This window comes from Sphaeramia orbicularis, chromosome 4 (genome assembly GCF_902148855.1).
Source record: "Sphaeramia orbicularis chromosome 4, fSphaOr1.1, whole genome shotgun sequence".
Taxonomy (NCBI): Eukaryota; Metazoa; Chordata; class Actinopteri; order Kurtiformes; family Apogonidae; genus Sphaeramia; species Sphaeramia orbicularis.
The window spans coordinates 14,987,217-15,014,869 of record NC_043960.1 but is presented as its reverse complement, the minus strand read 5'-3'; the positions used below and the strand labels follow the sequence as shown (position 1 = coordinate 15,014,869).

General features: G+C 33.9%; 1 protein-coding gene across 2 annotated transcripts; it reads left to right on the top strand.

Moving 5' to 3' along the window:
• Positions 1 to 433: 433 nt before the first annotated feature.
• Positions 434 to 27,636, top strand: LOC115417767 (retinal Mueller cells isomerohydrolase-like). Of its 2 annotated transcripts, none has more exons than XM_030131819.1 (14): positions 434 to 551; positions 2,739 to 2,821; positions 4,336 to 4,486; positions 7,891 to 7,998; positions 9,520 to 9,661; positions 12,554 to 12,701; positions 15,304 to 15,376; positions 15,473 to 15,605; positions 19,421 to 19,563; positions 19,635 to 19,764; positions 21,518 to 21,632; positions 23,215 to 23,309; positions 23,399 to 23,510; positions 26,529 to 27,636. In XM_030131819.1, exons 1-14 carry the CDS (start codon positions 541 to 543, stop codon positions 26,672 to 26,674), a joined length of 1,590 nt encoding a protein of 529 aa, XP_029987679.1. In that variant the 5' UTR covers positions 434 to 540; the 3' UTR covers positions 26,675 to 27,636. The 2 variants fall into 2 exon arrangements, with proteins under 2 accessions (XP_029987679.1, XP_029987678.1); XM_030131818.1 differs by having other exon boundaries at positions 15,295 to 15,376.
• Positions 27,637 to 27,653: the final 17 nt, after the last annotated feature.

Here is a 27,653-nt window from a genome sequence, read left to right as displayed (position 1 = left end):
TTTCCCTGGGTTGTCTGGAACTAATTAAATGCTACTCTTTCTACTCACTTTCCATGTACAAACAGCAACAACAAGACAGAGTTTTTAGAGGCCGACTTATTACTTTGACCCATATCATTGGGTAAGTGTGTGTTTGTGTGTCGCATGTGAGTTTGTGTTCCCAGATTGACAAAAGAACTTGTCAGGATGGGGGGGCCTGGAGGATCTTCTGCATAAAGCTGAGGGCCAGACGTCTGAAAAGGAGACAAAGCTGACTTGTTCGGCTCTGGTTAAGACCACAGAAAGAGGAAAAGGAGGAAGAGGAGGAGGAGGGGCTGGAGGAGGAAAAGTGGAGGTGGGGGAGAAAAGAGAGGCATGAAAAGGAACATGTTAGAAGAGGGGAGGTAGGTGAAGAAGGAGAGGAGAAGGGAGGGAGGGAGTGAGGATGGAAAAGGGGAGGAGAATGTGAGAGGAGAGGAGCCCAGTTTCCATCTATTACCACAGGAAAACGCTGTGGTTTTAGACGCAACTTCAGTGTATGAGTGGAAAACGTACAGCAGCATGGTCAGCCGGTGAGTGGACGATCCCTTTATTTTATCTAATAGTTTAGCACATATAGAACTTAAAGGACAAAACACATTTTTAAGAACAACTAAAAAAGGCTGAAGTTTATTGGTTCACAGGAATGAAACAAAAGCTTCCAGTTATTTCTCTTCATAATGGGAAAAAGATCTGAGAAGGTGGAATCTGTGTTTTAGATTTTGTAAAGTTCTCCAATGGATCTGTGGAAATTAGATGCGACGTTTCACTTTTTCTTGAACTCCCTGAACTGTTTTTTACTTGCGCAGTAAAATTCCCCTCTTTGTTAAACAACCACAGCTTGTTTGTTTAAACTAGTGGTGGAAGAAGTATTCACATCCTGAAGTAAACGTCCAAATGAAAAACTGTCAAAAGAATCCACAGGAAGTTATGCATCAAAAACCGCACGTAATTTAACCCTTTCGTGCATGAATTATGAGAACCTTAATCAAGATTTTTTTTCCCTAAGTGTTTTATTCCTCTTTTGGCATGAAAACAAAAAACAATGTGATTGAATTTTTTTTTTTTTTTTTAAAATCAATCTGTTTTTCATGGAGTTACAAAAATGTCCACTCAGCTACACCATGAATTTTATTCTTGAAGCAAAAAAGCATGTATTTAAAACCCAACATCATAAAGTGACATGAAAACAGTGAAATGAAACCATGTTTAATGCAGCTAATCTGATGTTTTGTCACATTTTAACATATTCTAATACTAGTTATTACTCACTTCATGGAGATAATATGCTAAAAATAAATATTAATAATTGATTTCCACTCAAGAACCAACCAAGAACAGCAAAGTTACAAAAATGGTATGAATTGGAGTTAATGAGATGATGCATAAGTGTCCACTGTGTTGGTTGATATGGAACTAAAACAACAACCCATGAATATACAAGAAAAAGCTGTTAAAGCTGTAGAGTAACTGTCCACTGTAGTGACCACTATGCATGAAAGGGTTAAAGTATTAAAATACGAAAAGTAAAAGTAGCCATTGTGTAATAAATGCTTTGCTTTTATATCATCAGATTATTGCTATGCATGTGTTAATGTATAAGCAGGATATTTACTTTTATATTTGGTCGACTTTTTTTGCACATGATTCCACCAAAATGTTACATACAGTATGGGTTGATCCTATAATTACTAATTGCTTATAAAAAAAATTAAAAAAAAAAGAAAAAGAGAAAACACTGAAATTTGTTACACATTTGTTACTATTACTCAGTTACAGCCAGTTTGTATGTTTGTACAAAAGTTCTCATAATACTTGCATTCAATATCTGTCAGTTGATTGACTGATATGAAGTACTTTCTTCATATTTTGCATAAATATTTTAACCCATAAAGACCCAAACATCCACCACCTTCTGATCTAAACTGTTTAATACCTGTTGATCCACTAATCCTATCAATACATGTAAATAATTGGTGTAAAATACAGTTTGTCATCTGTTCATGGTCATCAGATATGACCCAACTGGATGTTCAGAGGCTCTGTAGTTACCATGGAAACAATGTCATCTTCTACAACATTGATTCACCAGTAAAACCCATGCAGTTGGATCAATGATAGTGGATGGAAACACTTGGTTTATGTTCAGTTAATTATATATTTTACTGGAAAAGTCACTTTTCTTATATATAATAACCCTTAACTTTAATCTGAATTTTCACTGAGTAGAATAGAATAGAATAGAATAGAATGCCTTTATTGTCATTATACATATGTACAATGAAATTAAAAGAGACAACTCTCTTGTGGTGTGTAGTGCAAAACAGTTTAAAAGAAAAGTGTAAATATATATACAGAATAAAACAAGCTTGTCAACCAACCAAGAAACGGTAGAGATAAATATTGCACTTTGACCCTGGCTGAATACTGAGGATATATGTTAAATGTATATCCTTATTTGAGGTATTGTCACTATAATGTGTTCAGTACCCGTATTGCAGATGCAAAATATGGAGGATTATTTTATAATAAATGGTGTTAAATCACTTAGGAAATGTTAAATATAGACAAAAAAAAAAAAAAAAAGCATTTGGGAACTGCCACAAAAGTAGCACTGGGTCTTTATGGGTTAATTTAGTATCTATCAGACAAAGACTGATCAACTGTATATCTGTAAAGTCTTAAAGAGAGTTTTGTAATATGCTGTGTTTTCTTTGAAGACTGGAACATCCTGCTGCCGGCTACAGGAAGATCTTTGAGACAGTGGAGGAGCTGAATGAACCCATACCTGCTAAAGTCACTGGTGAGATAGAAAACTGTCTTTTAGAGATAAAAAAGAAACATGGAGGGAGAGGGTTGACGTATGAAAACAGGGGTTGGATCAATGTCACTTGACTGTTTTATTTCACATGTGCATCTCAAAAATGATTGATTCTATTAAAGTTAAAGTGTTCAGAATGTTATTTTAGTGTTACAATTAAATTAGTGAATTCGTCTTGAAATATTAAAATAGTCTAAGATAGATAGATAGATAGATAGATAGATAGATAGATAGATAGATAGATAGATAACTTTATTGTCTGTTCTAAGTAAAAACAGACATTGCTGTTTTGTCACAGCTGTAAGACAAAGTTAAAAAATTTGAAAGGTATTAAAAACACCCCCACACATCAAAAACACAGTACCAAATTGGGTTTATAGATTGCCAGTGATCCAGAATAGATGTGATTACATTTTGGGAACAATAAGTCAAAGTTCAAATTTTTTATGAATTTTTTTATTTATTTATTTTTTTCCCATTTACTTCTAATGGGCGAAATTGTAAATGTCTATAAAAACATGAATTTTGTTTCGATTTGCTTCAAACTTAGCATATATATACAGGGGTTGGACAAAATAATGGAAACACCTTAAAAATCAACAAAATATAATTTAATATGGTGTAGGTCCGCCTTTTGCAGCAATTACAGCCTCAATTCTCCAAGGTATTGATTCATACAACTTGTGAATTGTTTCCAAAGGAATTTTAAGCCATTCTTCAGTTAGAATACCCTCCAACTCTTTTAGAGACGATGGCGGTGGAAATCGACGTCTTACTTGAATCTCTAAAACTGACCATAAATGCTCAATAATGTTGAGGTCTGGGGACTGTGCCGGCCATACGAGATGCTCAACTTCATTAGAATGTTCCTCATGCCATTCTTTAACAATTCTAGCTGTATGGATTGGGGCATTATCATCTTGAGGTGAAGGTGTTTCCATTATTTTGTCCAACCCCTGTATATATAGAGAGGCAATTGATACGCTGACATCAGCACATGCATAGACATGATGACATCAGCTGGATCGATGCCAAAATAAGCTACAATACATGCGAGGGGCGGGGTTTGTTGTGCCTGACACCACTTGTTATTATGACTTTTTTTATTCGTCTTTGACTTCAGTAAATAAATACTTAAGTCCATGTCTTTACAATAGAAGCTGACATCTTCTATGGCTAAAAGTTAACTCATCTCTTACTAAACTTCAGCTCTTTGATACAGTACAGCAACATACAAACATAAACAAAAACATACGTCACTTGTAAACAACAGCCGTCACTTTCGACATAAAAGCATTGCAGGTTGCATGTATATGTACAATATAGTATGAATGCAACGTATATTGACGAAGAAGTGTGTGAATATGTGTGCTGCGTTAAATTTGAATAACAAACTAAATTGGAACTGATATGATTTTTAGCTTGTCTCTATTACACAAATTTTTGGGTTTGAGTTTGTTGTGTTGTTGGATGTAACTGTAATCATCCATGTGTAGGTGTTTTACCGTCATGGCTTGGTGGGAGTCTTCTGAGGATGGGTCCAGGCCTTTTCGAGGTGGGGGGTGAACCTCTGCACCATCTGTTTGATGGACAGGCTATTATACACAAATTTGACCTCAAGAATGGTCAGGTGACTTACTACAGGAAGTAAGTAATCTACACATCTACAGTCTGGTACACAATCGCATTATTAACCTATAAAAACCCAAACATCCACCAGCAACCAAAACTATCTACTGATCTAAACTGTTTAATACATGTTGATCCACTAATCCTATTAATGCATGTAAATAACTGGTGTAAAATACAGTTTGTCATCTTTTCATGGTCATCAAATTTGACCCATTTGGACGTTCAGAGGCTCCGTAGTTACCATGGAAACACTGTCATCTTCTACAACAATGATTCATCAGTAAAACTCATAGATATTGATAAATAATAGCGGTTGTAGACACTTATTTTGTGTTCAGTTAATGACAGATTATACTGAAAAAGTCACTTTTTCCTCAGGTTTCTGTGCTTTTTAATATAATAACCCTTTAATTTAATCTGAGTTTTAATGAACATCTATATGATTAGTCCATTAAATATTGGAAAATACCTGATTTTCACTGGAAAAATGCAAAATACAGAGGATTTTTTTTTTAATAATTAATGGTGACATATCACTCAAGAAAGGTTAAATATAGAGAAAAAAAAACATTTGGGATCTACCACAAAAGTAGTACTGGGTCTTTCTAGGTTAAAACACAGATTGAGCTCATTTAAACTGTTTTATGAACAGTTGTAGTAACTACCTGTAGTAACCTACAGTATGTAAAATTATCTCTTTGTAGCATTGTTCATCTGTGTCTATGCATTTTCCAATTAATTCAAGAGGGTTTTTACAGAAATTATTTTGCTTGAAGGAACATTTCAACCTTCAGTTTATTACAAACATACAAAAGAAACACATTTAGAGATTTATGATTTTTACCGCACATGAAATGGATAGAAAATTGAAGGAAAGTACTGATTACAACATTTGCCTGAGTTGAGAGAAATAGAAGCAGAAAGCAACATGAAATAGTAAAGTAAAAGAACCTAAAATTAAAATAAAGTGCACTATTTTTTTTTTTTTTTTTTTTTTTTTTTATGTTTCTTAGGTATGTAACGTGAGGGTTCATTGGTGGTTAATAGTTCATTCTTTATAAAATGAGACTGCAGGATAGAGACGGATTTCTTCATACAACAATGCTTTATTTTTCATGTACCGTAACAGCTACAACAGCACTTCCTGAAACATCCCCTTACATGACCGAACCAGCCAATCAGGAACTAACAGTACCTAGATTGGTAAATGTAAGTGATTTAGAAAAGCCACATTCAACAGGTTATCTTAGCTGCTTATATACAACAAAGGAAAATAATTGAATGTGTATATGTGTAAATAATAATTCTGCAAACATAAATGGCATAGTTATTTGGGTAAACACTGTCAATATATTTTTTAACAAATACCTGAATTAACTTATTCCCTGTAAATTATTCCATTGTTAAACCTTACATTCCTTCAACATAAAATATTTTAACTTCTGAGCCTTACAGGTACGTTGAAGAACAGTTAGTGCTATTTAATGAATCACATTTCAGTAAAGAATCCATTTGTGTCAGTTCTAAAACATTTGGCCCCGACTGTTCATGAATCAATCTTAAACTCGACCAACAAATTAGTGGTGTGGTCAAGTCCAGTTTCTTTCACTTAAGACAGCTTGTGAAGGTAAAATCTGTTCTGCCCAGGGATCTATTTGAAACTGTGATCCATGCTTTTGTAACTACTAAACTTGACTATTGCTTATTTCTTGCACCTCAAAAATTTTATGTATAATCAAATATTTTAATGTGCGCTCTTTTTATTTTTATTTTTATTTTATTGTATTTCTCTCAAATTTCATTTTATTTCTTGATGTATAATCAAATCTTAATGTATTTTAATATTGAATTTTTTCAATCAGTGTGAAGCACTTTGGGCTACAATTTCTGTACGAAAGGTGCTATACAAATAAAGTTTATTATTATTATTATTATTATTATTATTATTATTATTATTGTAATGCACTTTATGCCGGGCTGAGTGAAAATGCACCTTCCCGACTGCAGTTGGTCCAAAATCCTGCAGCTCAGCTTTTAACAGGGACACGGAAACATCAACATATTTCACCGGTTTTAGCTTCACTCCACTGGTTGCCAGTGCGTTTTAGAGTTGATTTTAAAATTCTTTTATTTGTTTTTAAATGTTTGAAAGGCCTTGCCCCCTCCTACCTGTCTGACCTGATCCACCCCTATGCCCCCCCTCATGCTCTCAGGTCAGCAGATCAGCTGCAGCTTGTGCTTCCAAAAACTAAAAAGAAGCTTCAAGGGGACCGTGCCTTTTCTGTTGTCGCCCCAAAGTTGTGGAACCAGTTGCCCCTAGTTGTTAGACAGGCTCAGTCTCTACCTGTCTTTAAATCACATCTAAAAACGCACTTTTTCTCATTAGCTTTTAATCAGTGAGTGACATGTCTGTTTTTTTTAACAGATTTTAATTTGTCTTTGTTTTTATGATGGTTGTATTTTGTTGTTCTGAGCCTGCTTAACACCCTGTGTTATCACTAGTTTTATTTACTTATTTAATCCCTTGTTTTATGTTTAGTGTACGGCACTTTGGCCAGCTGTAAAGTTCTTAAAGTTGGTATGGTATGGTATGGTATGGTATGGTATGGTATGGTATGGTATGGTATGGTAATAGAAGTACTTAATTAAATGACACAACTGTGGAATTTTTGATTTATATTTGCAGCCACTTACACCTGCATCCGTCTGTGTATCATACTCTTATTTCAGAGAAGTGGAATAGTGAAATGAAGTAAAATCTGAGTTTGGTCAGTGGAGCTGAGAAAACAACCTGGAAGTAAATATATTGAAATACAGGGGTTGGACAAAATACTGGAAACACCTTAAAAAATCAACAAAATATAATTTAATATGGTGTAGGTCCGCCTTTTGCGGCAATTACAGCCTCAATTCTCCGAGGTATTGATTCATACAACTTGTGAATTGTTTCCAAAGGAATTTTAAGCCATTCTTCAGTTAGAATACCCTCCAACTCTTTTAGAGACGATGGCGGTGGAAATCGACGTCTTACTTGAATCTCTAAAACTGACCATAAATGCTCAATAATGTTGAGGTCTGGGGACTGTGCCGGCCATACGAGATGCTCAACTTCATTAGAATGTTCCTCATGCCATTCTTTAACAATTCTAGCTGTATGGATTGGGGCATTATCATCTTGAGGTGAAGGTGTTTCCATTATTTTGTCCAACCCCTGTATATCGAATGAGAATGGAACTAATGATCAGCCAAAAAAAAAAAACAATATGTAAAGAAAAATGCTAATAAAAACCCCTTGTTCAGTCCTGTACCCTATAGTTGTTTACCACAAATTTATGTCTAATCGTACCAGAACAAACTGTGTTAAAAGCCGGTTTCATGCTGTTTGTTGTTGTTCCTCTGGTCCATCTGTCATCCTTCAGGTTTATTAAGACAGATGCGTATGTTCGTGCCATGACAGAAAACAGAGTGGTCATCACAGAGTTCGGAACAGCAGCGTACGCCGACCCCTGCAAGAACATCTTCTCCAGGTACAGTTACAATCACTGCTATAGCGTAGTTTGGCATTCCAATACATACTGTTGACGCTGTACTAAATATAAAGGATATTAAATAGATAAGTATTTCTAATTTATCCACGTCTCACCAACTAAAATGTCATTTCCCATAATACAGGATCAGTCATGTGTTCTGCCATATTTAGTATGAATTCACCAACTATTTCCCCTATTAACTATTTTATTCTTCTGAGTACAACATCAAGTTTTTAACAAATTCATATCCAGACCATTTCGTCCTATACATTTGTTTTTACATTATGTCTACAGCTATTATCAAAAAGCTACAGACACCACAACATTCAAAAATCTGAAAACCCCTAGTATGGTTTTACTGATCCATTCATTTCTATTAATATATGTAAATAAATAAACTATAAATAAAATGTTTTAGCCCTAATAACTCTTTCACACAATTCATAACACTGGGTTACAAAAAAATGTTTTTTGCAAGTTGTCTAGGTTTTTTCAACTGAATTAGGACCATTTTGCACCGCCAAATCCAAAAATGACATCTGTTTTTCTCAATCAGGTCAGGTTTTTTTGCTAATTTGATTTTGAAAAATTTGATCTTCTCACAAAATATAATAATTAATACCAAAATAAGATTGATAAGCACACTTTATGAAACTTGTGACTTGATTCCTGTTAGGTACAATGGTGTTTTCACTGCAGATGTAGCAGAATACATCAGACTTATTTTTGCAAGATCTTCTAGTCAAAGCCATTTCATTCACCTGTAATATTAAAAAAACACATTAATCATAAATTGGCAAAAGTAAAATCTTCAGAACTCGTTTATTGCAAGAAATATGAAAGAATTTTGTATCACATGATGTGAAAATGCCCATAAATGTAAGCAAAAATGTTAAAAACCCAATATGTAGCATAGTTCAGAAAGTTGACCTGATTGAGCAAAATTAATGTGATTTTTGGATTCAGCACACCAAAATTATCCTAAATCAGCTCAAAAAACTTAAACAATAAATTTGTTGTTGACCAGTGTTATCATTCTGTATCCTCCTAAAGATAGCTGATTATTTTATAACTTTTTTTAATATTTATAATAGGTTACACTTCCAACATTCCTTTAATTTAAACCTTTTCAGTGTTTATTTGTAAATTGTACTTTTTTTAATACCTGTTTTACATTTTAACAAAAAGGAAATTACATTACTCATTGAGATGCTAACTTTTAGTTTTATTTTACAGCTCTGTATTTTTTTTTACATCTGTATTTTTTATCATCTCAAAATTCTTTCATTACATAAAACATAAAATGTATGAACCTGATTACCAGAACTACCTGTTTTAGTTTGATTTGGCTTTTTAACACTCAAACTAATTTAACAACAAAATATTCTATTTATCACAACTTGGTCTGTTAATATATTATAAATTAAAATGAATAAAATCCTATGACATTTACTTCTTAGATAATGAATTCTAATATTCATGGACATTTTCAGCTGACTGAGGTTTTTATCTTTGTAGATTCTTTACCTACTTCAGAGGTATTGAAGTGACTGATAACTGCCTGGTGAACATATATCCTATTGGTGAAGACTTCTACGCTGTCACAGAGACAAACTACATCACCAAAGTTGATCCTGATTCACTGGAGACTTTGAAGAAGGTAAACGAAAAAAAAAAACAAAAAAAAACAGGTATCGGTATCAGTAGTATGTAACTCCAAGAATAGTAGAAACTGAAACATATATGTGTATGAATACAAGTACAAATACGAACTGTTGCCCATTAATTTGGAATAATTTTGTTTTCGGACACATTCCTCCTTTTATTCCAATTTGTACACATCAGTAATTACCTTTAACCAGTTGCAATGATTACATACTGAGTCCCAGTTCCACTTTATTTATCAAGAACAAATCACATTGTCACAGTTATTTCATGGGAAGAGGTAAAAATATTTTAATCCAACTTTACTGACAACAGTGTATATATAAATCTGTAAAATAAAAACATAATCTGACTCTCTATACAAAAATTCTTTAAAAAAAATATACAAACCAAAAGATATGTATTTGAATTAAAAATCTATAATTTCTATTGAGCAAGTACAAACATTCAGTCATTTTAACCCTTAAAAATGCTAGTTTGATTATTTGAAATTACTGTTATCTTTGAAAAATAGACAAAATATTAGTTGCTGTAAACATATGCTGTATTTGTTACTATTTTTTTACAGCATTTTTGGGTGGTGGTGGTGGTGGATATTTTTTTCCCAAATGATTCTAGAGGGGAGTAAATGTTAAATATCCCTTTTAACCCTTTCATGCATGAATTATGAGAACCATAACCCTTTCATGGATGAGAACCTTAGTCAATATATTTTTTGTTCTTGAGTGATTTTATTTCTCTTCAGGCATGAAAAAAAACAATGCAACTGAAAATTTTTTATGAACCTATTTTTCATGGAGTTACAAAAAAGTCCACTCAGCTGGACACTATGCTTTAAATTTTTGAAGCAAAGAAACATGCATTCAAAACGCAATATCAGAAAGTGATATAATGTGTGAAAACTATGACATAGAAACATTTTTAACCCTTTCATGCACACAGGTCACTACAGTGGACAGCTGTTCAAAAGTGTTCTCTTGTATATTCATGGATTTTGTTGCTTTAGTTCCATATCAGCCAACACAGTGGACGCTTATGCATCATCCCATACACTGACATTCATACCATTACTGTAACTTTGCTGATCTAGATAAACCTGATCTGCGGTAAGATGTTTGAGAGTAAAAAAAAACTGCTAGTTGTTATTAGACTGCAATTAACGGGTTTTTTTTGCGTATTATGTCCATGCAGGTATGTTAAAATGTGACTAAACATCAGATTAGCAGCATTAAAAATGTTTTTATTTCATAGTTTTCACACAGTATATCAGTAAATACATGTTTCTTTGGTTCTAAAACTAAATGCATGGCGTCCAGCTGAGTGGACATTTTTGTAACTCCATAAAAATAGGCTAACAAAAATCAATAGAATTATTATTTTATGGCTAAAGAGGGATAAAAACACTCAGGAAAAAAATTGTGATTAAGGTTCTCATAATTCACGCATGAAAGGGTTAATGCAACTAATCTGATGTTTTCTCGCATTTTAGCATACTCTAATTCTAGTTATTACTAACTTTGTAGAGATAATATAAATAATAATAATAATAATAAACTTTATTTGTATAGCACCTTTCATACAGAAATTGTAGCCCAAAGTGCTTCACATTGATTGAAAAAATACAATATTAAAATACATTAAGATATGATTATACATCAAGAAATAAAATGAAATTTGAGAGAAATACAATAAAATAAAAATATAAAAACAGCGCACATTAAACTATTTGATTATGCATAGAATTTTTGAAGTGAAATGCAATAAAATAAAAATAAAAATAAAATTAAAATATGTGATTATGCATAGAATTTTTGAAGTGCAAGAAATAAGATGAAATTTAAATAAAAACAGAAATACAATAAAATAAAATAAAAATAAAAACCGCACATTCCTGTGTTCCTGAATTGTGACCCCATTTTTATCTCCTTTCAAAGGCTAATGAGAATAAAAATGTTTTAAATCTGGTTTTAAATATATTCAGTGAACTGGCTTCTCTAATGTCTTTTGGAATTGTATTCCATAACTTTGGTGCATAGTTTGTAAAGGCTGCGTCCCCCATTTTCTTTGTAATATTTCTGGGAGTCGCTAGTAAACCTGCATTTGATGACCTCAGTGTTCTAGTTTGTACATAATTGATCAGTGAGTTTGCAAAGTAACTTGGTACGGTTCCATTTAGAGCTTTATATGTGAGGAGTAGTATCTTAAAATCAGTTCTGTAGGTTACCGGTAGCCAGTGCAGGGAAACCAACACTGGAGTAATGTGCTCTCTCTTCTTGGTTTTGGTTAATAACCTAGCTGCAGAGTTCTGAAATATAATAAATATATAAAAAAAAAAATGTGTTTCAGAAAACTGTTAATTACAGCTTAATAACAATTAGCAATTGATTTACGCTCAAACATGTTACTGCACATCAGGCTTATCAAGAACAGCAAAGTTACAGTAATGGTATGAATTGCAGTGTATGAGATGATGCATGAGCGTTCACTGTGTTGGCTGATATGGAACTAAAACAACAAAACCCATGAACATACAAGAGAACAGCTGTAGAATAGCTGTCCACCATAGTGACCACTATGCATGAAAGGGTTAAAATAATGGTGATGTTTTATATGTATGGTCTTATTTTCGTGTTTTATGTATGGTTTTAGAACTGACTTTAACTGTGTTTTATGTCAAACACCCCAGCAAAACCAACATTTGTTATATTGGGAAATGTCAAATTTTTTGAGCAGAGCTGGAGTTGTATAAGAGATTTATACAGAAAAAAGCAGAAAATATAAAAATATTAATGTGTAAACTTTTTATAGTAGATTTTTGGAAGTGGAATGACTCAAGGGTGGTAAATTATACTTATGTCTGTGGTGTTGTCTGATCATCTTACTGTAGGTGGACCTGTGTAAATATATCTCAGTGAATGGAGTGACAGCTCACCCCCACACTGAGGCAGATGGTACGGTCTATAACATCGGCAACTGCTTCGGCAAGAACATGAGTCTGGCTTACAACATAGTCCGGATCCCTCCTGCTCAGAAAGGTGAGTTTGGTTCATTGGCCACGGTGCTGCTCATGAGGTGAGTCTGGGAGTGGGATAATTACTTTCACAAACAGATGGTGTAATGAAGTTTAGCTCCTCTGATGTTTACGCTTTGCTTAATGAACTGAATCAAACTGAAATTGAAGGAGATAATAGTATAGGCAACATAAATGGACTGATGGATGATGCAGGAAAAGAAGACGGAAAGAAAATGAAAAACAGAACCGGTAATAAGAAAGAAAAAAAAAACAAGACGTGTAAAGAGCCAAGGAGAAAAAAATAGAAACTGAAACATAAACACAGACAGAAAGAGTAAATCATCTTCACCATCTCTTATGTCAATATTCTTTTTTTTTTTTTTTTTACCACAGTTTTCTCTTTCTGTTTTTATTTGTTCTTTTTTACATTCATTCATTTTTACAGTCATTTTTTGGTTTTCTAAATTATTTTGTTCTGTTTCATCTTTACAGCAAGAACCTCGACTCGATACTTTTATATTCTTTGAACATTTAACCCATAAAGACCCAGACAGTCATAACTTCTGATCCACTAATCCTATCAATACATGTATGTAAATAATTGGTATAAAATGCTTGTCATCTTTTCATGGTCATCAGATATGACCCATTTGGACGTTCAGAGGCTCTGTAGTAAACACGGAAACACCGTCATCTTCTACAACATTGATTCACCAGTAAAACCCATGGAGTTGGATCAATGACAGTGGATGGACACATCGGTTTTCTGTTCAGTTTTTGATAACTTTGCTGAAAAAGTCACTTTTTCCTCAGTTTTCTCTGTTTTTGATATAATAACCCTCAACTTTAATCTGAGTTTTTATGAACATCTACATGATCTGTGAATTAAATGTAGGAAAATACATTGTTTTCACTGAAAAAAAAGCAAAATACAGAGGAAAATATTTTATAAAAAGGTGACAAATCACTTAAGAAAGGTTAAATTTGGACAAAAATTCATTTGGGAACTGACACAAAAGTAGCACTGGGTCTTAATGGTTAACTGACATTATTTGACAAAAAAATAAATCACATTTTTGTTTTGTATTTTATTTTGGCCTATATCAACAGCTCTGTAACTCTTTTTTGGTTCTGATCCCTAGTTTGGGAAAGACAGGAACAGATGAATAACGATCTTTAGTTTAGAGCAGGGTGGCCCAGCTTGTCTTGTTTTAGTTTAGTTATCCTTCCCTCCTGTTCTTTATTTGTAAATTAAATTATAATTTTTGAGCACTTTATCTGTCGGTTGCCCTTTTATGTTTTGGTCTCATTTGCCCCTAGACGGACCATAACCAAACATATGCAGATAAAAAATAGGAGAAGGAAACAAAACAATGAAAAATGGAACCATATGCATGAAAATGTACAATTAAATTAAGGGATACATCCTGAGAGAAGCAGGAGAAGACATACAAAAGGGACAAAAATGTTAAAAAATTATAAGAATGTTCTTCGGACACTTACCTCAGGAATGGCCAAAAAGAGATAAACATTTAATGAACATTTTGCTGGTGGCCTGTAAAAAGACTATTACCAGGAAATGGCTATCACAGGAGAGCCCAACTTTAAATGAATGGATGGAAATCACAATGGACATTTATAAAATGGAAAAAATAACTGCATTTGTTAATTATAAACTGGAGAAATTTACTTTATACTGGGCAAAATGGATCAAATATGTCACACCGTATAGGCCTGACTTTGTTTTCACAACTTAGTGACTGTATTGGATGGAAGAGATCACTCCCTACTTGTTGATAGTTCCTTTTTTTTTTTTTTTTTTTTTTTCGTTTCTTTCCCTGTTTTGGTTACAAAAATATATTGTTCTGGCATTTAGAGCAGACAATAGAAATGTGCAATGTGTTTATGTGTTATACTACATGTAAATGTCTGATACTGAATGTCAATAAAAAATAAATTACAAAAAAAAAAAAAAGATGATAAGAAGAATATTAGAGGTAGTAATAATAGTACTACTATATTAAAACTCAACCTGCTTTACGAGAGACAAACAGCACCGCATAGAAACTAGTATTAAAAGCAACATAAAAAGAATGAAATAATACATGAATAGCAGACCCAAAAACAAATTATTATTATTATTAGTAGTAGTAGTAGTAGTAGTATCAATATTATCATTATTACTATTATTGTCAATATTTTCATTATTACCATCATTATTATTATCAGGATTATTATCAATATTTTCATTATTAGTATTGTTATTATTATCAGTATTATTATGAATATTTTCATTATTATTATTATTATTATTATTATTATTATTATTATTATTATTATTATTATTATTATAAGTATTGTTAAGGGGAATTATTTACTTGATTTTATAATTTGAGGTGAGCATCACTAAACTAAACTGAACTGAAATGAAACCAAAATGTCAGACAGCCAGAAAGAAGAGGAAACTGAAAAACAAAGAAACATTATTTCAGGAAAAAAAAGATGCCCAACAGGCCCAACTCAGACAGGAAGAAATGGTCAAAGATCTAAACCAAATCATGCATCCCCTTCTGGGTAAATGGGTCCATGTCTTCCTCCCTCTTCTGTGTTTCCAGATAAGTCAGACCCTGTGGAGAAATCCCAGGTGGTGGTTCAACTCCCCAGCAGTGAGAGACTGAAGCCCTCCTATGTCCACAGGTCAGTTCAGTAAAAACACTACAGGCAGATTCAGTCCAGGTGAAGAAAACCTCAAACATTCAGCATCGTCATCCGTGTCTCTGTTTGTCTCTGTAGTTTCGGTATGACGGAGAACCATTTTGTGTTTGTGGAGCAGCCGGTGAAGATCAACCTGCTCAAGTTCCTGTCGGCGTGGGGCCTCAGAGGAGCCACGTACATGGACTGTTTCGAATCCAATGAAAGCATGGGTGTAAGTAGGGACGAGACGGAAAAAAAAAAAAACTCAATAAGGAGCATGAACGGTGATGTGCAGTAGTCAAAGGCCACTTTCAGATCTGTTTTTGCAACCAACCAGTGAAATAATTACATAATAGCCTATAAAATAATGACAGCTCCAAAATTTCCTCTTTGTTTTAGTGCAAAAAAGTTCAATTAACCCATAAAGACCCAAACAGCCACTGGCAACCAAAAGCATCTACTGATCTAAAATGTTGAATAACTTCTGACCTTCTAAACTTATCAATACTTTGAAATAATTCTGGTAAAATGCAGTTTGTCATCTTTTCATGGTCCTCAGATATGACCCATTTGGACGTTCAGAGGCTCTGTAGTTACCGCGGAAACACTGTCATCTTCTACAACACTGATTCATCAGTAAAACCCATGGAGTTGGATCAATGACAGTGGATGGACATACTTGTTTTCATGTTCAATTACTGATATCTTCACGTAAAAAGATCACTTTTAGATCAGTTTTCTATGTTTCTGATATAATAACCTTCAACTTTAATCTGAGCTTTTACGAACATCTATCTGATTAGTTAATTAAATATTGGAGAGATATTTGATTTACACTGGAAAAACACAACATAAACTGGGTAATACTACAGTAAATGGTGATAAATCACTTAAATAGAGGGAAAAATACATTTTGGAACTGACATAAAAGTAGCACTGGGTCTTTATGGGTTAAATTATGAAAATCTACATTCACAATAAAAATGTGATTGATCTGAAAAACCTGAAGTTTTTTAAGAAAAATAAGTGCAATTTTAACAATATCATACCTCAACTTACCATATATATATATATATATATATATATATATATATATATATATATATATATATATATATATATATATATATATATATATATGTGCATTACAAATCGCGGTAAATCTACAAAAGCACAAAACATTCAGCAACAGACGTAAATGATATTGTTAAATTTGGAGTTTGGAAATAAAATCATTTTCACATTCTTGACTGTTAATATCTTCAGTGTAATTTTTGCACTTTGCAAATTTATCCTGCGGGCAAGATTGGAACACTTGGGGGCCGGTTTTGGCCCGCGGGCCTTATGTTTGACACCCCTGTTGTAGCTGATGGTTCATCACTGTCCATCCAGCTTTTAACCCATAAAGACCCAAATAGACACCAGAGTAACCAAAATTATCTACTGGGATAAACTGTTCTACACCTGTTGATCCACTAATCCTATCAATACATGTAAATGATTGGTGTAAAATACAGTTTATCATCTTTTCATGGTCATCAGATATGACCCATTTGGACATTCACAGGCTCTGTAGTTACCGTGGAAACACCGTCATCTTCTATAACATTGATTCACCAGTAAAACCCATGGAGTTGGATCAATGACAGTGGATGGACACACTGGGTTTATGTTCAGTTAATGATATATTTGACTGAAAAAGTCACTTTTTCTTGAGTTTTCTCTGTTTTGGGTATAATAAGCCTCAAATGTAACCTCAACATGATGATTAAAGTATATGATCAGTAATTAAATATAGAGAATTAGCTGATTTTCACTGAAAAAATACAAAATACAAAGCATAATATGATGATAAATGGAGATAAATCACTTCAGAAAGGGTAAAAAGAAAGAAAAAATAATTAGGGAAGTGCCACAAAAGTAGTACTGGGTCTTTATGGGTTAATAATACACTCAAGAGATATTAACATATTTAAAATACTTTGAGAAAACTCCTTAGCTGTTATCTGTTTTCTCTGCTTAATGCTGGCCCATAAATATATCCTTGTAAAATAGAGTTACTTCAGGATACATCCAACATATTTTTTTCTGTAAGAAATGGGAGAATACTGAAAGCATACAGAGGGGAGGATGTTCTGTGGCAGCAAATTCATTAGTTTTGGAATCTTGGCATCCACCACAGCTGCCTCCTCCTGCAGAACTATACAACAGGGGAACTTTATCTGGAGTTTCAGTTGGTAGTTGTAATAGTAGTAGTAGTAGTTTATTCCGTTGTTAACTACTTTAAACAACAAAAACAACATATCCATTGTTCCATATACAATGCAACCAAAAGAGTTTAGGCTGAGGTTAAGACTTATTTTGCTGAACCCTATTTACAGTTAAGAATGGTTTCCACATGAAAACAAACAAACAAACAAAAAAACAAACAAACAAAATGCCAATGTAATTATTGCTAAATATACAACAGATGAGAATACGTATTTAATTTTAATGCAGGTAAATCATGTCCTTATCTCAATTACCAATGTTGATCCTAGTCTTTTTTTTTTTTTTTTTAATTCTCTTTATTGAGTTTTTTCACATAGTAACAAAAACATGTTCATGTACATTCATTGTGCTCAATGCAACAAAAATGAGAACACGCAGTAAAACAAAAAGCACACAAACAGCAGTAAACACTGAACATCAAAAACCAAACTGAGGACATCATATATCGCCAGTCCTAAGTTGTTTACACATTTGCATTATTAAAATAATCAATGGAAGGTTGCCATGTTGAGTGGAATGCATTTAATTTCCCTTTTAATGAAAATTTTATTTTTTCCAATTGTAAGTGTTCCATTACTTCTCTCATTAAGGCTGAATGGGCGAGGGGAGTTTTTTGTTTCCAATTTAATAGGATTAATCTTCATGCTAGCAACACCACAAAACATATCATTTTGTTTTGGTTGTTGGAAAGTTCTACAGCAGCCGGCTTCACACCAAACAAAGCAAAAACTAGATCTGGTTTAAGTTGTTTTTTTAAGATTTTGGATAAAGTCTGAAATATCTTGGTCCAGTATATTTTGACACAAGGACAGTTCCAAAACATATGCGCAAGTGAGGCCGGCCCCTGTTTACATCTGTCAGAGGAGGGGTTTACCGAGGGAAACATCTTTGATAGTTTCAGCTTTGATAAATGAAGTCTGATCCTAGTCTTTTAAACAAGTATTTTCTTTAGTCAAGATCCTGAGCACTATATTTTTGAATAATAGTTCATTTGTACATTTTTAAAAAGTTTTTATCGTTTAAGACTGTTTTAATCGATTTTCCAGGCCACTCCAAAGATTAACCCCTCTAACGAAAATACATCTACTTTTTTTATTTGTTCTTGCCTTAGCTTAGGATATGGTTGGGACATGTACTGAATTATTTAAGCCTTTCATGCATTCTGGTCACTACAGTGGACAGTTATTCTACAGCTGTTTTCTTGTATATTCATGGGTTTTGTTGTTTTAGTTGCATATCAGCCAACACAGTGGACACTTCTGCATCATTTCATACACTGCAATTCATACCATTACTGTAACTTCCCTGTTCTTGATAAACCTGAACTGCAGTAACATATTTGAGTGTAAATCGATTGTTAATTGTTATTAGACTGTAATTAAGTTTGTTTGTTTGTTTGTTTTTTAACACAAAGTTGGGGAGTTTTTTGCATATTATCTGAGTGAGTAATAACTGGTAATATAGTATGTTAAAACGTGAGAAAACATCAGATTAGCAGCATTTAGAAATGTTTTTATTTCATAGTTTTCACGCAGTTTGTCAATAAATGCATGTTTCTTTGCTTCAAAAAATTAAACACATGGTGTCCAGCTGAGTGGACATTTTTGGATTAGGTTCATAAAAAATTCAATCACATTGTTTTTTGTTTTTTTCACGTCTAAAGAGGAAAAAAATCACTTAGGAAAAAAAAAATCTTGCTTAAGGTTCTCATAATTCATGCATGAAAGGGTTAACCCTGCCTGTGTCTTTCTGTTGACGTTTATTTGTGTTTTGTAGACATGGTTCCACTTGGCCACTAAAGACCCAGCAGGGTATCTGAGCAGCCACAAGTTCAGAACATCTGCTTTCAACCTTTTTCACCACATCAACACATATGAAGACCAGGGATTCATCGTAGTCGACCTCTGCACATGGAAAGGGTAAGTGTGTGTGTGTGTTTTATGTTCATTGTACAGTTGTTTCATTGTAACTCATCTCTCTTCTCCCACAGCCATGACTTCGTGTACAACTACCTGTACCTCTCCAACCTGAGGCAGGAATGGGAGGCAGTGAAGGAGGCAGCGATGAGAGCTCCTCAGCCGGAAGTCAGACGATACGTTCTGCCACTGGACATCCACAGGGTGAGAGACCACACATTCGAAATCACAGGTGTTAAACATGCAGCCCATGGGCCAAAATCAGCCCCAAAGGTTCCAATCTGGCCAACAAGATGAATTTGAAAAGTGCAAAAATTACACTGAAGATATTAACAGTCAAGGGTGTCAAAGTCATTTTCGTTCACAGGCCACATACTCACATACAGCCAACTGTGATTGTAAGTAAAATAACAGCAAAATAACCTATAAATAATGACCCCAAATTTTGTTCTTGTTTTAACTTTAGCCCTATCAGCCCACGGGCAGGCCGATAGGGCTAAAAAATTATATTAGGGCTAAAAAATTATATTAATATTCATCTACTATAAAAATATAATAAATCAGGACAATGGATGTTTTTTTCAACTTTTGCTCAAAGTTTAGACTCTAGTGTTAATAAAAGTACATCAAAAGTGTATTTTAGTGCAAACTTTAATGTTCAAACATGATTTTTAATCTTTGTGGGGTGAAATGTACGCTATTAAAAATCTCCGACAGGAACAATTAATTTATGTATATCATCGTCAATCCAGCCGAAAAAAAACAGGCGAGGATAAAAAAAGTCTTATTTCTCTTTTATTTTGTTACAGCTTACTCAGGCGTAGTAATAGATACAATATTTTAGACAATGGGAATAGATTCTGTGAGGTCTCTTGTCCATAGACACCAAGAACATCCATATGAACCTTATTATTGTGAAGTAATTCTTCATTTACTTTGGGTATGTCTTTTTAGGCGTTTTTCCCCTGAAAATATGGTCAGGGTTTAACAGGTAACAAAAAAAATGCATTATGCCAATAACTAATAAGAACTCCAAATTTTTCTCTTGTTTTAGTGCAAAAAAATAACATTCAATCATGAAAATATGTATATCAACAAACTATCCTTTAATAATAAAATGTGATTGTCCTGAACAAATTTGAACAACATCAAATGTCTTGAGTAAATTAACACAATTTTAACAATATTCTGCCTGTTACTAAATGTTTTGTGCCTTTGCAGATCCGATTTGTAATGCACATCAATAAATGATAAGTTGAGGCATAATATTGTCAAAATTGCACTTATATTTCTTTAAAAAATTATGTTTTATCAGGTTCAGTTGTGGTTATTCACTGAGTATTATTCTATTATTTTACTGGTCCGACCCACTTGAGATCACATTGGACTGAATGTGGCCCCTGGAAGAAAATGAGTTCAATACCCCTGTTTTAAATTATACACTCAGGTCAGTTTCACACCTAATGGTCCGATAGACTCAGTTTGATTGGGGTTGCAACATTCAGCTGGTCTGACTTTGCTTTCTCAAACCAAACCTTTTGGATAAATTCCCCACCTTGCCTGTGGTGGCGCTGCATCAAGAATTACTGCAGGAGAATATAAGATACACAGTGAACAAGAAACCTGGCTTATCTATTGGTTAATGAAGGACAACTTACATTTTTGCCACACTGAAACAAAACATAATGATAATAAAAGTACCTTGATATAAAAGAAATATTACAAATGCATTTGGAGATTGCTGGTTTTCACTGGAAGAGAAACATAACTAAATCTGTTAGACTAATGTAAATGAGTAAAGTACAACATTTGCTTCTGAAATGTAGTAGCATAGAAGTATGACACTGTATAAAATAGAAGTACTCTGGTAAAGCACACATACCACTGATTTGTTGTTCTGAGCTGGAGCAGGTTAACATGGGACACTTTTGTATGTCGTGTTCTGGTGTTTGTTCAGGAGGAACAGGGAAAGAACCTGGTGTCGCTGCCTTACACCACAGCCACTGCTGTTCTTCACAGCGATGGAACCATCTGGCTGGAACCTGAGGTCCTTTTTTCTGGTCCCAGACAAGGTGAGTCCTATGTTCACACACATACAGGGTGGGGAAGCAAAATTTACAATGAACATTTAGTTACGTTTTTCTCAGCAGGCACTACGTCAATTGCTTTGAAACCAAACATATATTGATGTCATAATCATACCTAACACTATTATCCATACCTTTTCAGAAACTTTTGCCCATATGAGTAATCAGGAAAGCAAACGTCAAAGAGTGTGCGATTTGCTGAATGCACTTGTAACACCAAAGGAGATTTCAAAAATAGTTGGAGTGTCCATAAAGACTGTTTATAATGTAAAGAAGAGAATGACTATGAGCAAAACTATTATGAGAAAGTCTGGAAGATACTATTGAAGAAGAATGGGAGAAGTTGTCACCCGAATATTTGAGGAACACTTGTGCAAGTTTCAGGAAGCGTGTGAAGGCAGTTATTGAGAAAGAAGGAGGACACATAGAATAAAAACATTTTCTATTATGTAAATTTTCTTGTGGCAAATAAATTCTCATGACTTTCAATAAACTAATTGGTCATACACTGTCTTTCAATCCCTGCCTCAAAATATTGTAAATTTTGCTTCCCCACCTTGTAGAATACAGTCAGACATGTTCTAACCAGTGTACATTATCATCTTTACATGATCAATCAGCCATAACATCATGACCACTGATGAATGTTAATAATATTATTTCATTACAATTTTACTGTTGCAGGTGCCAGCTGTTTATATCTCAGTAATTTTTTTGGTTCAGTATACACATCTTGATCTGTAGGATTGGGGAATTTTTAATTTCATTCATTCATTTCATTCATTCATATTTTAACTATTCTGGCCTTTCTATATATTTTCATTCATTCATTCATTCATTCATTTTCTGAACCCGCTTTATCCTCACTAGGGTCACAGGGGTCACTGGAGCCTATCCCAGCTACTTACGGGTGAAGGCGGAGTACACCCTGGACGTTTCGCCAGTTCATGGCAGGGCTGACATATAGACAAACAGTCACTCTCACATTCACACCTATGGGCAATTTAGATTAACCAACTAACCTATCAGTGCATGCCTTTGGATTGTGGGAGGAAGCCGGAGTACCTGGAGAGAACCCACGCAGACACGGGGAGAACATACAAACTCCACACAGAAAGGCCCCCTTCTATATTTTCATTGAATTTAATTATTTTAGCATCATTGTTTATTCCAAGATTTTCTGATCTTTTAGTTAGTATTTGTTTTATTGTTCAATAAATCATGTCATTACTCAGGGTTCCCGCAGGGTCTTAGAAAGTCTTAAAAGTCTTGAATTTATAAAACTGCATTTAATGCCTTAAAAAAGTCTTTAAAATGTATTAAATGTGATATGGTAGGTCTTAAGTTATGTTGTCATAAACTATAAACCATAAACAGTACGGACTTCCACAATCAAGCACACACACACACACACACACACACACACACACACAGTCTAAGAAGTCTTAAAAAGTTTTAAATTTAACTTGTAGAAACTTGTAAGATTCCTGTTACTGCCGCTATATTTTAGCTATTTGCAATCTGTGTTTATCTTTTTGTATTAACTTCTGTTTTCTTTCTTTTTCAGCCTTTGAGTTTCCACAAATTAACTACTCGCGATGTTGTGGAAAGAAATATTCATTTGCCTACGGCCTCGGACTCAATCACTTCATCCCCGACAGAGTAAAAGCACATTTATTTATTCATGGAGGGAAACAAAGATGGCATAACTGAGCAAAATGGAGAAAATGTTAAAGTTGTTGTTTTTGTAGATTGTCAAGCTGAACGTCAACACCAAAGAAACATGGGTGTGGCAGGAGGAAGAGTGTTACCCATCAGAACCACTGTTTGTGCCGACACCTGGAGCTACAGATGAGGATGATGGTAGGATGGGAAACAAGCACATTTGTCACATAAAAATCACAAACTGAAAAATAAAAATTAAACATAACCCAATCCAAATACTTATATAATTTTGATATTGTAATCATTCAACAGTATGGGGAAATCATGAATTAGAACACACTCACAGCTACCAAAACCATCACAGAATTAACGCTACGTCTGCACAGACTGTATCACAAAAGCTTATTATTTACACACATCTGTATTATGGTATCAAGTTTTCTACTTCTAATGAAACTCATAGCTGGTTATTTTGACAGTCGGTCAAAATAAGACTGTCTATAATCTTCATGTGCTGCATCAGCTGATAGTTTACATCAAGGCAAGGCAAGGCAAGTTTATTTGTATAGCACATTTCAGCAACAAGGCAATTCAAGGTGTTTCACACAGGACATTGAAATAAAAGAAACAAAAAGAAACACATTTAGAACATTGTAAAAGAAACATGTAAAAGGTGATTAAAAACAGCAAGTAAGAAAACAACACATGAAATAAAAAAAAATAAAATAAAATAGCAATAAAAACACACATATTAAAGTAAGAGTTGCAGTGCAGAGTTTCAAAGAGAATATAAAATTTCAAAAGTCAAAAGCCTTTTAGTCAAAGGCAGCAGTGAACAGGTGAGTCTTTAGCCTGGACTTAAAAGAACTCAGACTCTCAGCAGACCTGATATTTTCTGGTAGTTTGTTCCAGATATATGGACCATAGAAACTGAACGCTGATTCTCCATGTTTAGTTCTGACTTTTGGAACACAGAGCAGACCTGCACCAGATGACCTGAGTGGTCTGGATGGTCCATACTGGACTAGAAGGTCTCTGATGTATTTTGGGCCTAAACCATTCAGTGCTTTATATGCTAGTAAGAGAATTTTAAAGTCTATTCTCTGAGAGACAGGGAGCCAGTGTAGAGACCTCAGAACTGGACTGATGTGGTCCACTCTCTTGGTCTTAGTGAGGACTGGAGCAGCAGCATTCTGGATCAGTTGCAGTCGTCGGATAGACTTTTTAGGCAGACCAGAGAAGATACTGTTACAGTAGTCAACTCGACTAAAGATAAACGCATGGACAAGTTTTTCAACGTCCTGCTGCGACATCAGTCCTTTAATCCTAGAAATGTTCTTGAGGTGATAGTAAGCTGACTTTGTAATTGTTTGTATGTGGTTTTTAAAATTCAGGTCTGAATCCATGACAACACCCAAATCAGGGGTGTCAAACTCATTTTAGTTCAGGGGACACATCCAGCCTAATATGATATAAAGTGGGACAGACCAGTAAAATAATATAAACAATAGGATAAGAACTTTTGAGTGAAAAAAGTAAATTCCATAAAATAAAAAATACACTTAAATATGCTTAAATATCCCACAATACACACAAAAATACACTTAAAATTCCGTAATTAAAATGTTTACATCTACGAATTGTACTTGAACATAACCTAAACAAATATGAACCTGAAAATTCTTTAGTAAAATAAGTGCAATCTTAACAATATTACACCTTAGTTTATCATTTATACACGTGAATCACAACTTACAGATCACAGTGGATCTACAAATACTCCAAACATTAAATAACAAGGAGAATATTATTAAAATTCCACATACTTCTCTCAAGACATTTCAGATATTCACACTTTTTTAGTAAAAGACTAGTCTGTAAATGTGAACATTTTTGTGTAGTTTTACATTTTTTACATTAAAACAAAGAGGCAAATTTGCAGTTTTCATTATTTATAGTTTATTATGATAGTATTTTACTGGTCTGATCCACTTTAGAATTAATTGACCTATAATTATTTTAACATCCTTGATTGTTAATATTTTCAGTGTAATTTTTGTATTTCACAAATTCATTCCACGGGCCGGATTGAACCCTTTGGTGGGCCGGATTTGGCCCACAGGCCGCATGTTTCACACCCATGGTTTACATTATAGCTCTGTTAGCTTAGCCTAGCTTAGGAAACCACAAATCACCTCTGTTTTCTGAATGATTTTTGTTGTAAGCTGCACTAAAATTAATTTTTTGCTGTTTTTTGTGTGTGTGTGTGTGTGTGTGTTGTATGATAATTAAGTAACATCAAAATACTGAATGTATTCACACACTCACAATAAATAAAACAAAAAAAAGGGAAATGGTTGAATGGCCTGTACTCTTATCTTTTTATTTTAACCATTTTATTTAATTTAATCTATTTAAAATTTAATTTTTTGTACTGGTTTTAACCCATAAAGACCCAACAGTACTTTTGTGTCAGTTCCCAAATGAAAATTTCTCTATATTTAACTAATCTTTTATTCACCATTTATTTAAAATATTATCCTCTGTATTTTGTATTTTATCAGTGTAAATCAGATATTTTCAGATTAAAGTTGATGGTTATATACAAAAAAAAAAAAAAAAAAGAGAGAGAAAACTGAAGAAAAAGTGGCTTTTTCAGTAAAATATATCAACAGCTGAACAGAAACCAAGTGTCTCCATCCACTGTCATTGATCCAACTCTATGGGTTTTACTGGTGAATCAATGTTGTAGAAAATGACGGTGTTTTCATGTTCACTATGGAGCCTCTGAACGTCCAAATGGGTCATATCTGATCACCATGAAAAGATGACAAACTGTATTTTACACCAATTATTTACATGTATTGATAGAATTAGTCGACCAACAGGTATTAAACAGCTTAGATGGGTAGATGGTTTAGGTCGATGGTGGATGTTTGAGTCTTTATGGGTTAAACCTTATTCTTGTCTATGTTTTTATGACGTCTTATGTTTTTGTAAAATACTTTGAATTACCATCTGTATTAGTTGTGCTATATAAAGAAAGTTACCTAACGTAAAGTAGTCCAAATAATATAAACCATAAAAAAGTAGGGGATCCTAACATCAGCATCTCAACTAAAACATTTCCTCCTAAAAATAAATCATGAATCTAGTGTCATAATAAGGGTTGATTGATTTCACTCATCATCGCACTGATCTCCTGTGTTTTTGTAGGTGTCCTGCTGAGCATTGTGGTAAAGCCTGGTGCAGACAGACCAGGCTTCCTGTTGGTCCTGGACGCCATGAAACTAACAGAGATCGCCAGAGCAGAGGTCGACACCATCATCCCTGTGACTCTTCATGGAACCTACAAACCATGACCTTCACTTCAATGTAACCAGATCAAGACTTATCCTGAAATACAAGAGTCGTACTCCAGCAAACAGCCTAGATTATGGGTCAGCAGGACTCTAAATATAATGCTTTGATCAAGTACGTCAACTGCAACGCAATCATAATCCAAAACTGGATATGTTTGGTTTTGGATTTTGGTGTAGTAAAACACCAGTGGTGTTGTGTTATCAGTGGAAAGGTTTGTCATAGACCTGAGAAATTAATTCACCACTACATTACAGAATGTACAGTCTGTAATTTCTGCAGCTATGGGGTCTCATAATCAAAATAATACCAGTATGTGCAGTAGTAGATGGCCGTGTGAATGAGCTGTTTTCACCGCTACTATATGAAGATGTATCAAAGGTAAGGGTTAGGGCTGTACGATTTTGACCAAAAATAAAATCCCAATTTTTGTCCTTTAAAAACTCAATTTTCAATTTTTGGGTAAAATTACAAAAGACAACAGATGTCAGCATGTCGTTTTCGTATGCAGCCCACAATGCAATGCACTGCTCCCACTCTGGTACGTGATGATGTTTGAGGTGCTGAAATAAGTTGGTTGTGCTGCTGACATTGACAGATGCCGCCTTCAGACTGCCGAAGATTTTTTGCACAGTACTGTCGAATGCAGGGAGGGAGTATTAGAAGAGCAGGGCCACACCGAAGATGAAAAAGTATTTCATTTATAGAATTAAGTTGGAATTTTTCATGAAAAATGCCATCACATTATGGACAGAATGAATGACTTTATCTTCATAACCTTATAACTTTTTCCCCAAAATATTACTATTTTTCTTATATCATTATGGCTTTATCTCATAAAGATTCCGTGCTACTTTTGTGGAAGTTCCCAAATGATGTTTTCTCTATTTTTAACTTTTCTTAAGTGATTTATCACCATTTATTACAATATTGTACTCAGTATCTTGCATTCTTAAGTGAAAATCAGGTATTTTCCTACAT